The sequence below is a fragment of the Gallus gallus genome, chromosome 6, assembly GCF_016699485.2.
Source record: "Gallus gallus isolate bGalGal1 chromosome 6, bGalGal1.mat.broiler.GRCg7b, whole genome shotgun sequence".
NCBI classification, from domain to species: domain Eukaryota; kingdom Metazoa; phylum Chordata; class Aves; order Galliformes; family Phasianidae; genus Gallus; species Gallus gallus.
This window is the reverse complement of record NC_052537.1, coordinates 25,428,807-25,442,642: the sequence shown is the minus strand read 5'-3', so window position 1 is coordinate 25,442,642 and position 13,836 is coordinate 25,428,807. Positions and strand designations below refer to the sequence as shown.

General features: G+C 41.5%; 1 protein-coding gene across 1 annotated transcript in view; it reads right to left on the bottom strand.

Moving 5' to 3' along the window:
- The window catches only part of SORCS3 (sortilin related VPS10 domain containing receptor 3), a 268,000-nt gene that overhangs the window by 41,984 nt on the left and 212,180 nt on the right, over positions 1–13,836 (bottom strand). The window contains exon 14 of the mRNA XM_421749.8: positions 13,012–13,119. Coding sequence (XP_421749.3) covers positions 13,012–13,119 — 108 coding nt within the window. The remainder of the gene's footprint in view (positions 1–13,011; positions 13,120–13,836) is intronic.

The following is a 13,836-nucleotide window of genomic DNA, read 5'->3' as shown; positions in this document are numbered from 1 at the left end:
GTGCTTTTTATGTCATTGAATATTGCTCATTCCTGACAGGTCAATGGGAAACCTTGGATGATCTGAGGGTCACAAGATAACAACTCATCCACCCCAAGACCATAGACTCAATCCCTGTCCCTGCCTACATACGAGAAATAAATCTTCTCACTTAATATTTTCTGCATCGATCTCAGGAAAACTGTCATCTGTATCCATCTGGATCTATTCCTTCTGGCAGTATCAGATGAGCTGCCCAAGCACAGAAACAGAAATGTTTCATGGCTAAACCAAGTTGTCTTCTACTATTTTCATAGTAAATCAGCAAGGCATTATATGAGGCATGAATTAAAGTTGTCTATATTTGGCTGGTCTAGATACAGAGGTAGGACTTTTCAATAGTCAGCTCTAGCTCCTTTACATGTAATGGGAGATAACTGTCAAGATTCCCTGGTAGTGCCTTCTGTTCTCAGTTGTGCCCATCTGTGAGAAGACTGAAGATATAAAGCAAGGAAGCAATTGCTAAGGTCATCTTCACTACACAAAACATCAAATGTATACTACTTTCTGAAGTATTTTTCCTTCACTGGATATCAGCAATGTGAGAGGGATCAAAAGGTACCTCATTTTGCTTCTCACAATGTACCCTGGCAGCCTCTGAAGTCAAGTTTTAACAAGATTAGCCCCCACAGAATAGGCTGCTTATGTTTTAAGCATTTTGAATATCTAAAAATAAAATGAAAGCAAAAAACACTTTCAGTAGATAGCACATTTGTATATAAACCACACAAAGAGACAGAAGGATCAACAGAAGACTAGATAGAGAGCAAGCCAAATATACACTTTAATTAATAATAGTGAAGGAAAAGCTGATTGCAGTGTCAACACAAGTAATTTAGGAAAACCTGAAGCCAAGCTTGTTGCTTCTTTTTTAATAACTAATACTGTAAAAGAAAAAAATGCTTGCAAAGGAAGCATCCTAGCAAGCAAAAGAAAACAGTAAAATCACCCAGAATGGTAAATATTTCAGCTGACCAGAAACTGTGCTTTCACTGTGGAAATGGGAAAGGGAGAAAACAAAGCATGGCTGTCCACTGGTTCCAGTTAAAATTCCTTTTTAGTCACATCTGTGCCTCTAATGGGTAATTACAGGAGCAATACTGGAATGGGAGAATACAAGAAATGCTATTAAGCACAAACTGGAAGAACCACCTCCTGGAAGAGAAATGTGATTTTTCCAGCTCCCTGGAGGGGATGAAGCTCCCTCTCTCAAACCAGGATGAGACCCACATCTGAGCAATCAGAACTGCAGGAGCACTGGGTGGTGAATACACCAAAACTGAACGTGCTCACTCTCTTTGTTGCCCAGCAAGCACAAGCACGCGCTGCTGTTGCTGGATTTTTAAGAGCTAGCCAGGCCTAGAAGACCACCCTCACTTCCCAGCAAGCATCAACAACATGGTTTCACAAGCAGGGGAAGAGGGGAGGCTTGGTCAATTGTCAGCCTTGGTGTAGAGAACACCGACCAACCACGAGGGGTAGACTAGCAGAAAAAGCCAAGATCTGGCCAAATAAATTAGCTCTAGCTGAGAGGTGACTGTGTCTCTATATAAGGTCCTGTCACTTCTGTACTGCCTAGATTTGGTTTTCATTTCTGTCCCCATTAGCCAGGCTACACCCATGCTACACTACCTGTGACAAGGGTGAGCCTATTGGCTCAGTGCACAGGGATACAGAAGGACACAGTGGATAAACACACCTTAATCGCTAGCTGACATTCATAGTTTTTAAGACAATAAAAGAAAATGTTGACAATTTTACACAGACGAGCCCATTACGAAATCTGGATCTGAAGCATCTGTGCGTAAGAAAGTAGTGGGAAAGCAAGACTAGTTCTTGTGTGCAGGCTGTGCTGTTAGGGCTCAAAACACACAAGCAGCCACAGAACAATTGCAAATTATGCTGGTGGGGTTAGGTTTTATGAATGGGGAGTAAGAGATGAGCCATTTCCCCATGAATTAAACATAAATCATGACTTTAGAGAAAACCAAATGGGCTGTGTAACCTCCTGATTGTATTTTATTAAGGTTTGGATGGAATTAGCATTAAAGGAGGTCACTAGTTACGTGGAAATTGGACGGAAAGGGACCGAGACAAGGAAGTAGAATCTAATTGAGAGAGACACAGATCAGCAATTAGGGAGAGTAGAAGAGGAGCCAGAGTTATACTGTCTCATGACTGGCAAGATGATGCAGGGACCAAGAGACTAGAAATGAAGGAAACATAAAAGATGAAACATGGCACTGGAAAGGCATGCAATTGCCAGCAAAAAACACATTCTAATTTTTTTCCTAAACAATAAATACAGTCATTAAGAGCCACTTCGGAGCTTTTAATTCAGTTGCTTTTGGCTGACCTGTTAACTAGGAACAGCAGCCCGAGGGCAACTGGGTGTTGATTCAGGGCTGCTATACTTCTGCCTGGGAATGGGAAAAAGAATAAGAAAAATGGCAAACTTTCTAAAAACTAAAGATTAGTTTTCTTCCAAATAAAATATACTGACTATTTGGATCTACTTTTTCAGCTGGTGCAAATCAGTGTAATTTCTATAGAATATTTCAGAAACAAGGTCCTGTTCTACTGCTGCTAATCAGAGGGGGAAAATGCATCAGCTCTGAAGCTTCTAAAAATATATTAAAAGCAAATAGAGGCTCCCATGATGACAAATTTGGATATAAATACGCTCAATAAAATCTTGGCCTGTGTTCTAATTCCCAAGGAAAAGGCCAAACAAAATTTTCACTGAATTGCTCACATAGACAAAATTTGAAGGAAATCGTTTATTTCCACATCCAAGTGAGAGTGATTGCCATGACATGGAGATTTTTTTACAGAGGAGAAATTCTAGATGTTGGCTGGATTCACTGACTAGCAATCCATATCAAACTGCTCATGGAAAGCTGAGACACTGCCAGATTCCAGGTCAGGAGACAGGGGATGGTACAATGGAAGAGTTTCTACGAATACAGAGAAAAACAAAATCTTCCCCATAAAAATCTTGCATGGTAGACCCTTTTCTCTCAGCTTTGGAAAACAGTTCTGGGATTATTCATCACCCTGATGGGCACTTCCTTTAAAGCACAAGAGGAAAACTACTGCAAATGATATGGTACAACACAGTTAGCAAGTAATGCCAAGTATTATTAGCAAGTAATCTGCAGAACATATAATTACAAAGCAAGCCTACTTCTTGGGCTCGATTTCTCCATTAACTACACAAATACTGTGCAAGGCAATAGGAGATGAAGGGAAGTTTTTTAATTTTTATTTTCTAACACAAAGTGCTATCAAAATAAAAGCTTACAGTATGACAAACCAAGCCTTTTGAAATCCGGTCTCTAAAAAAATTATTGCCAGTGTGCCCAATACACTTTACATGACAATTGCTTCAAAAGAAATCCCAGCAACATGAAAGGGAGTGTAAGACACTTAGAAAGGGGGGTAGGAAAGCACGTTAATTTTTAATGCTTTTTTTTTTTTTTTTTTTTAATAGTGTTATCTCTCTTCGAAGTAGTCATGAAAGGCAACCAGTTTCTGACAGCTTTGAAACTTGAAGACGCTGCCTCCTCTTCTAGAAAAGATACTGGCAGCTATCAGCAATCTGAGCATTTCCTAACAGGTCTGTAGTCCCAGCAGAGGCTGGATAACAGAGCACGTTCAGTCATTTCAATCAGCCATCCTATGAAACAGTGGATTTCCAACCAGAGATGATCAACATGTGTGGAAGACATTGCTCAGAACACAAAAAACCCAAATACATATAACAGGTATTTTTTGTGGTGGGTCAGGATTACAAGCTTTTCCTGGCATAGACTATCAGAGAACTGGACACAGAATGACTTAGAAGAGGAGATCACTGAATCCTTTGAGTTGGAAGGGACATTTAAAGGCCATCCAGTCCAACTCCCCTGCACTGAACAGGGACACCTACAGCTCCATCAGCTGCTCAGAGCCTGGCAAGTGGTCCAGCCTGACCTTGGGTATCTCTGGGGATGGGGTGTCCACCACCTCTCTGGACAGCCTGTGCCAGAGCCTCACCACCCTTATGGTAAAAACTATTTTCCTTACATCCTATCTAGATCTACCCTCTTTTAGTTTGAAAGTAAGATAAGAGCTGTACATAGCTAAGTGAAGTGTGAGGTGGTTGATCAGCTATAGAGGGAGAAGTTTCACAGGTTTGAATCAAAGGGATCATTAAACAGGGAAACCATGTACGATGAACATAAGAGGACAGGTTCTCCTTGGTAACAGAGGCTTGTAGCACCACCTGAGTGATGTGAAATGCCTCAAAATATAGCACTGCTGCTCTGGAAAGCTGCTTTCAACCACTCACTGCAGACAAACAGTGAAAAATCTGTTAGAGTGAACTCTGCAGCCAAGGTGGGGCTGAGCCTGCCCAGCTGCCAGAGAAGCTGTGAGCCATACCACCCTCTGCCCCGTGTGGGATCACGGTCAGGCTGAGCAGAAGGGCGTAGAGGCCATACAGTTTCTCAACCTGCCTGAGGCTGCTGGCATATTTTGGAATATTTTATGGCTTGCCCTAACTGAAAGGTGAAAGAATCTGAGGAAAAACAGTGTGCACAGCACCTCATCCCTGACTGTGCACCCCAGGGTTAGTATGGGTGGTTAGTACAGCTCACCCCAGCTGTCGGCGGGAGGATAGCACAAGAGCTATAATCCATCCATCAGTTTTTGAAAATGTAAGAAGCGTGTTCCATCCCTTGGATTGTTTTTGTGGCCTTTCTCTGGGCCTATGCCTCTCCTGTACTGAGGACTCCACATCTGGACACAGTACTCCAGGCAAGGTCTCACAGAGCAGAGCAGAGGAGTGGGATCACCTCTCTCACCCTGCTGGCCATGCTGCTTTGAGTGCAGCCCAGGATATAGTTGGCTTTCTGGGCTGCAAGAAAACACTGCTGGCTCATATCCAGCTGTCATCCACCAGTACCCCCAGGTCCTTCTCGGCAGACCTGTGCTCTATCCTCTCATCCCCCAGCTTGTACTGATAGCAGGGATTGCCAGGACAATACGTGCCTAGAGCCCAGTGCCTTCTCTGAGTGTCATAGCTTCTGTCAGGAATCTTCTGAGTACATGGTGCAACTGCTGGGAACTGATCTCAGGTCACAGCCATCCTTTTCCTAAGGCCCTATAAATCACATGATTCTGTCTGAGAAAGATTTCTCTAAACAGTTGTTCTCCTCACCTGATTTGTCTATTCAGGTGCTACCATAAGACCTCAGCTCACACTGCAGCTCTCAGCAGCATAATCAATACTGTGTCTCTGCAAGCTGCTTAGGTGTATTCATGCAGCAATTCAACAGCTAATGAATGTAGCGCTCCTTTGGCAGGGAGATGGGAGAAGGAAGCGACACTGATTAATCTGTGATCATTAATAATGTTTTTAAGTCTTGCAAACGAAGATAATGATATGGGTAATCAACTGTCTTTCTTCAGGGTATAAACTGATCATCTACTAGGATAAAATGAGAATTCCTATAATACACGTTTTCTTGTCCATTGTAAAATCACTTGATGGCATTAGCAGATTGATCATCTTCTCTCTAAGTTCCAACTATTCATCACTTCCAGATGGTTTTGAAATTAGATTAGCTGATCCAGGAGCGCAGCTCACTATAGCAAATGCCAATATCCTCTCAATCATTTTGCTTTCCTAACTTAATAACCATACCAGCAATTTTTCTTTGAATATTAAATTCTAAATTTTACTTTTCTGTGTGCAGAGTTATCATCAGAGCCATTCTAATTCCATGGATCCTGTTCTAAAGAACCCATACATAGGTTTTCACACTGCAGTCTGAGCAGCCCTGTGAGTGAGGAAAGTACAGTGAACTCACAGGGCCACACATCAAAGTCCTGCAGTAAAATTCCCAGCCAAAAATAAAGCCAGCTGCACCACAAATGGTTAGTGCAATATTCATTAAAAGACACAAAAAGCAAACTTACAGAAATGTAAGTCCACAATGCAAACAATAATTTAAAAATCACAGTCCTCCCTAAGGTACCTAGCCAATACAGATACATTAAGTTTTGAAATCTTCCCCTTGATTTCTTTTAAAAAAACCTATTTTGGCAGACCTTAGAGTACACTCAGGCTGGATATTTTGCTTTCAAGCCCTGTTTTGCAAAATCAGAGAAGATTCTGAAGGATAGAACTGGGCATCCTTCATCACGACAGCCCCTACACAAGATCCCTTCTGGAATCCCTTCCCACTGGAGACAGCATGTCAGATTTAATTTTTACAGAACTCATGAAATCTTCCCTCCAGATTCTCTCTTAATCAAATCCTCTGTTCGGCTCAGTAGCAACAGTAAAGGTTACCAAAAAAAATCTGGATTTTCTCAGATCGCTTCTTCCCCATTTTTTCAAGCAGAGTGCAGCTAAGAGACCTGAATGACAGCAGGAGAGTCTCTGTCCTCTGCTGGGCCGCAGGAACTGAGCTACACCCCGTGTCTTTTCTTTGAGAATGTTAGGAATGTTAGGGTGCTTTTTTAGATAAAAAACAAAACCAAAACCCTCAATTACCTCTATGAAGAGCAGTCTCTCAATGTGTCTGCCACCCACTCGCCTCTTCTCTCAACTGCTGAGACTGCAAACAGGGGTGCCAGCTCTGAAGAGAATCAACTCTATGGGGTGACAGCTTACCCAGAAAGGAGAAAGCCGTCTCTGACTGTATACCAGCAAAGGCACTATTTTCTACTACATGTCTATTTTCACCTTACTTTTTTCAGCAAAACCACACAGAGGTGGCAAATCCACAACTCCTTGCCCCTAAGCAAAGGGGCAGAATCATTCAAGGACATTGTGTCAGCTTGTAATTTTCTTTTCCATACCAGCTTTTAAATGTGACAGCAAGACTTGAGCAGAAGGCAACGAATGTTGCCTTGCTTAAAGAGGAAAGATGATAATCACCTTATCAGAAAATGACAGAAAAATGACTCTTGACTCCTATGTAATTTTGAACTCAGTGGGAGCTTGGTCCTTGGAGCTGTTGCCCCCCTCACACTCAATCTGTTGGACTTCTGCCAAGCGCTAATCAGGATCTGACCAGCCTGCCTTAGTACCTGCACATGCTCCATTGATGCCTTCCATAAGTCAGTCTGTTCTTCAGAATAAGAGTTAACTCATGGAATTCCTAGCTGTGATGTGACTGCTAAACTTCTTGAAGGATTTACAGAAAAAAGTACTTGAAAAATTAGAAAAAGAAATCATGACAGCCTTTGAAATACATAGGATACTATGTCTGGCAAAGAAAGGCTCTTATTTGCAAATCTCTGTTTATTGGCAAAGATTACAAGGGAATTTATTTTTATTTTTAAATACTTTCAGCATCCTCTGCTTGCTGTTGTTGGAACACGCAACTGAGCAAGTGGGACTTTTGGATTCAGTCATTACTGCCTGTACTCTTAATACTCTCTTTCTCATCTCAGAAGTATCCCAGCCTCCATCTCACCTTTTCCAGTGTTTTCCAACTTAGTCATTCTGCCCTACTCTCCTGCCACCCTGTGATGGGTTGCCAGTAATTACATGGATCTCCCAATAAAAAGTGCTCCCACTTCACCCTCTGGTAAAGCTGTATAGCCATGTAAACAAGAAGGTGTTGGCAGAGCCAGGGCTCAAAGTATTCATTTACAATTGGGAACTTTTTCTAAGGTACACATAGCCATGGTAAAGAAAACCAGCTATGTTGGACTGGCTTATATTAAATCCTCCCAATGAAAATGTTAATACTCAATCATGCATACACAGGTATATGTGGATCATTAAGTATATGCACCTAGAAACCCATACATATTTATATACACATACATAGGTGTGTCTACATAAATATATATTGATCAGCAGAGACAAACTTAATGATCTCCATCTATATGTGAGTGTCTGCACTCACGCATGTATAATGAGTCTACTAAAATAATAGCAAAACTTTGCAAGGCTGTGAAGTAAAAAGGTTATTTCTGTTTATGCAAGTTTGGAGAGATGCTTAGCTGGTAAGTGGTAGAGATAATAATTAAGTGTAAGAGCTGGAACAGCATAAAGAACTTCACTTGATCCAGAAAAATCTCTTCTTTGATTTAAATGTTATAGATAAGCAACTTTCAAGAGAACACCATTTCTTTTTGGATATCACAACCCACTAGAACAGGAATACAACTGAATTCCTTTTCATTTGAGGACTACCTCAGACAAATAACATTCTGTGCCTATGACTTGTCAGCATGGAAAAGTTAGACCCAACCCACAAGAACAAAAAATCATGAAAAGACATACAACTCACCAGTGAGGGATACAGGATTCATTGGGTCACCTCTAAATGCACCAAACCCACTGTCCTTATCCATTTCAGTCATTTTCCTAAAAGACCCTTTGTTTTGTACAATTGCTTTCCTCACAGCTAAACCAAACACTGCAGTGTGCTTTGACACACATCTGCTGAAGTACTGTGATACTAAGGGAACTGAACTGACCATCTTGTCAGATGAAATGGTTGTGAAAATACCAAGAGAAGGAGCTGCAGAAATGGGTAATCAGCCAGGAATGGAAAAAGGAAGAGTGGATTCACCTTGCTTAGCCAGTAGTTCCAAGTTAGACTTGGAACTCAGCTCACTCAGTCTCGTCATACTTCCCTGTATGTCACAAATCTACATGCTGAGGTGGAGCCTACACAGCTTGTAAGGAAATACTTCATTTCTTCACCCTGACAGCCACATTACATGAAAAAAAGAAAAATCATACAATAATCTAAGTTGAAATAACTTCTGTAAGTCATCATGTCCAATTCCCCACTAAAAGCAACTTCAAATTCCACTATGACAAAGTTCACTAAGATATTCAGAATCATATAATGTCCCTACAAACAAATTCACAGATTTTAGCACACTGCTAAGTTCTTTAGGACTGTTTTAGGACAAATATACACAGCACAAAGCACAGGATCCCAAAGCCTAGGATGCTCCTACAACACAATTACTGCAACTGCTCACATAACAGCCATGAAGTGACACAAAATTCTTTGATGAAACTGTTACTGCTTCCTATAACCCAGAAAGCCCACTCACAGGATGTACCACAAAATTAAAGTTGGGAATAATAGTCATCCTACTGATATACTGATTTTAATAAAATAGCATTACGATAACATTGTTAAGAAAGCAATACAGTAATAATAGAATCATAGGCTCTTTTGAGTTGGAAGGGACCTTTAAAGATCATCTAGTCCAATTCTCCTGTAGGGACAACTACAGCTCCATCAGGTGCTCAGAGTTCCATCCAGCCTGACCTTGGGTGTCTCCAGAGATGGGACACTCACCCTCCTCTCTGGGCAACCTATGCCAGTGCCTCACCGTCCTTATTGTAAAAACTATAATCAGTCAAAATCTCCCTCTTTATTTTGAAACCATTTTCCCTTGTCCTATTACCACAGACCCAGCTAAGGAGTCTGTCTCCTTTCTTACAGCCCCCCTTTAGATATTGAAAAGCCACTATCAGGTCTCCCCATAGCTTTCTCTTCTCCAGGCTGAACAGCCTCAGCTCTCTCAGCTTGTCCTCGTAGGACAGGTTATAATAATAGCTGGGCTGTAATTATTATTTAGTATACATCCTTCACAGCATTTTTTTTTCCTCAGTAGTTGAATGCAAACCACTTTGATGCAAATAAATGACAGAAATTTTCCTTCATGGGAATCAGGCAAGATCTGTAAATTGAATATCTCACATGTTCCAGGATGAGAGAGAAATCCTTATAAGCCGCCTATTCAGTTTGGCAGTTCTCTAATATCACCACAGTCATCACCTATATGTCCACTCTGCTTCTACTTCATGAGTTCACAATGATTCTGTCCTCTATAAGAGGATGTTGATTACAAACTGTTGTGCTGCACCCATCAGTTTCTTGAAATCACTGTTATCTCTACCTGTAAATGCAAATTCCATGTATCTTCAAACACCAAGGGTTGCATAACATATTCTGGCTTAGAGGATGGCCAGTAGCAATAGATAAGCGTTCATTTCTTCTTAATCAAAGCTTCTACAAGCTCAGCTTGATCCTACGCTGTCCTTACATATTTGTTAACTGAAATACTCACTCTGATAAGTACTTAAGCGACTGGAATAGGAGTGATTTTCAGATAAGTTTTAAAAATGGACTGTTTTCTAAGTGAGTTCCTTTAACACTGTGGACCAGAATTATTTTAAATATTTGTGGCAATTTTAATGGGAAATTACTTTTTATGACTTTTATGGATTCCTAAGAGTAATTTTTAAAGTTTTTAATGATGACTAATCATAATAATAAAATAACAGCAAATATCTCAGAAGTCAGAAGCCAATGCAATATTCAGCAAGATAACACATAATCTACATTCCCCATCAGAAGACTATGAAGATACAAGAAACAATAACCTTAGATATAAAATGCATCTTCCACTTCAAAATAAAACCACATTGATTTATAAAGTAAGTGGGCTAAATCCATAGCTAGTTGAAACTGATTAGCTCCATCGATTTCAGTGAAGTTGCTGATGAGCAGATTTATTTGAGCTCAGATCTGGCTGCATGCACAGTTGTAAAGTGACACCCATCCTGCAGTGCATGAGGAATGTCATGGAAAACCAACCCATTAGCCAGCACAGAAGACTGAACATTATTGCATTTGGAGAAAAATGTGTAGACTGAACAGAATGCAGGTTCTTATCATTAGTCAGGGATTGGCATGCATATTCCCAATAAGATGCTTCATAGCAGTCTTGTGAAAAGGTTCACAGGTGTATGATATGTTGTTGTGTTTGTTCTTGGCAATGTTTGCTGACTGCGAAGCAGCAGATGTACAGGTATATAGTCTTCTATGCAAACAGGTACTCCAGTGAAGAAAAAGCTGAAGCCAAGGCATGGTTTTGGAGGAAAGAAAAAACTAGCATCCCTACCAAAAGTGATACAACCTTTGCTCCAGTAATAATCTCAGTAATTGTCAGCAACAGAAGCCTGGAGGCTGCATTGTGCTGCCCCAGCACTGTTTGGAAAACAAACTCCAAGTCCCTTAAGAGTGCCACTCCTACGCTTTATGGGCACAAATTATAACCATAATTTCTTACTCCAGCTTCCCTAGGACAGTTCAGAACAGAAGGTAAAGATGGCCTAGAGTTAGCTACAACTTCCCAATCCTCTAGCTATCCAGAAATACCATGACATGTCACTTGTCTTGGCATAGATAGCCAAAAAAAGCCAGCTCAAATGACCCTTTGCTGTAAGATGTTTTCCCCCAGTCACCTTCAGCTAAGGTGAGCCTCCTAGATTCCATGTAAATAAACTGTTAAACCATTCACAGTCACTTCTGTTCTTGTAAGGCTGATACACGTCAAATTTCTGAAATGCATACCAACACAAATCACGCAACCCAGTTGGAACAAATTCAATTCGCTAGCAGAAATGCCCAAGACAACTGTTATCTTAACCAAGCTTTCTTAAGAAACTGCTGAAAAGCATACACAGCAGTCTACTCTCAGTCTGTCACTACCTGTGACAACAGCAATGAGATCCACCTACGCTTTCCTGCCACGTTAAGTAAGCAGATGGACTGAAACCTAGTAGAAAACATACCAGGTCTGCTTCTCTTTCCTATGGCAACTATTGAAAATCTGGAGCACTTTGCAGTGTAAGGTGCAGAAAGCAGGATAAACAAAAGGTGAAATTTATCTTATGTTTCCCATCCCTGAATTGGGACAGGAATGACACAATACCAGATGTGCAACAATGCCTGATGTGATTAACCGAGGGCCATCTTGACACAGTAGATATGCTTTGCAGGCATGCCTCAGTCTAAGTACAGCCTCCTAGCCAGTTTGCTTTCTGATCCTTTTCAGAAATCTGTTCCAGTCAGCCCAGATAAAACACAGGTAAAGAAGGCATCTCTGTAAGAAAGGCAGCGCATCTAGTCCTTGCTTTGTTAGGAATCCCAGAGCAGAGTGTTTCTGATCAGCTTTGCAAGAGAAGTCGGATGACTCTTCGAGGTGCCTTTGAACTTTACAAGTTTCCCCTCTCCCTTCACTGTTGAATTCAGAACCTTGACTGCTCTTGGCCCAGGAGCTCTTCACCCTTATCTAGAGCTACAGTACTGTTGGAAGGAGGAAGGTCCAAGCACCTTCGGTACCAGCCCAGGCTCCTCTTTCCAAAGCATGGGTAGATCATAGTATGTTATATCTCCATTCAGGAAGGTTATTCCAAGTTCAGTTCTGCATCTGCACACTGAGAATGTTTTTATCTTGAGCTAAAACCAGATGTAAAACCCACTATGCAAATAGCAAGCAACAAAGCTAAGGAATATTCATATCCAGCAGCAAGCTCAAACAACAGTGAAGTAGCACATCTGGAGTAAGCATAGAACTGACATTAGGTGCAACCATCTACATCACTGGCCTCTGAAGAGCATCACAGTCCCTGGGCCATCAGATCTAAGGAACAGCGTCAAAGCAGTCTTTGTGAAAAGGGATCGCTGGATGTAAATAGTTCAACTCCATACTCCAAGACTGTCACTACCTACATATCAGAGCAGACACAGCTTCATCTAAGTCATGAAAACATCCAGAGTTGATAACATAAATTCTCAGCAACCTGACCATGGCAATGCCACCCTAACAAGAAGTAGATTTTCCTTCTGTCCTATCTGAACTCACAAGTCACAACCTGGGATCAAGGACCACCTCTCCTTGTCATACCTCTCTGTTCCTACTAGGAGGAGTTTCACTGCATCATCTGTTTGCTACGTGAGGTACATGGACACTTCACCCAAGTCTGCGGTCAAAATAAAACACAAATCAACACCATGCATTCATGCAATACTACATGTGCAGCTACACAATGCTACACTGCACAGCAGAGAGGCTCACCATGCACTACAGGATCTCCATGCACTCCTTCTTGCACCACATTTTAAGAAAATTAAGAGCTGCTATACTTACGTCATTATCTGAGTCTCTATGCCAGGATCTACAAGAGATCCATCCACAAAAAGCGGTGTTGATGTGAAACTGTATTTACTCCAGGATCTTCCCTCATCAAAACTCACCCTGGGACAGAAGCAGACAAGATTTACACATGTAAAAAGACTTACTCTAGAGCAACCATGGCAAGTGAATGTTGGCTGAGGTCTGCAAGACCCAAGCTAGATTTATAGATAGGCACCATCTCCTAGCCACCTAATTCACATTCTTGATGCATTTTGAATGATCAAAAACTTACAAACACTGGCAATAAGGGTATGCATATTCTTGATCCAGCTGTACAGTAGAACTCAGAGGATAAAGGGGCATTGCCAAGTCTGGATCTACAAGAGCACCTTGCACAGGGCAGGGCTCAGGGTGTAAGCAGCCCTTGTCTGAATGCATGAAAATTGTTGTCAATACCATAGGATTTTTCAGCCCATCAGTGTAGCAATGCCATATGACATTAGGTACAATCTCTCTATCCCTACTTGTAGTTACCCCTGTTTCAAGAAAGGTGCCTAGTACCCAGGGCTAATTCATGGGGACAGGTCCCAGTTCACAGGTTCTGCCCTGTTATCCCCTTTGCTCCTGTCTTCCTGGCCTTAGGTGAGCTGTCAGCCTTCATGTCACCCTGTTCCAGAGAGTGCAGAAAGCAGTCAGAGGAAGGTATGCATACCCCCTGTTGTATCTGACTGTTAGCCTGGCAGTCGGCATCCAGCTCCTAGAGTTGCCACCCAACAACAACTCTGAGGTCTGTGAGGTTTCCATCTGCCCAAGGCTTCGTACAATTGCTTCTGCTAA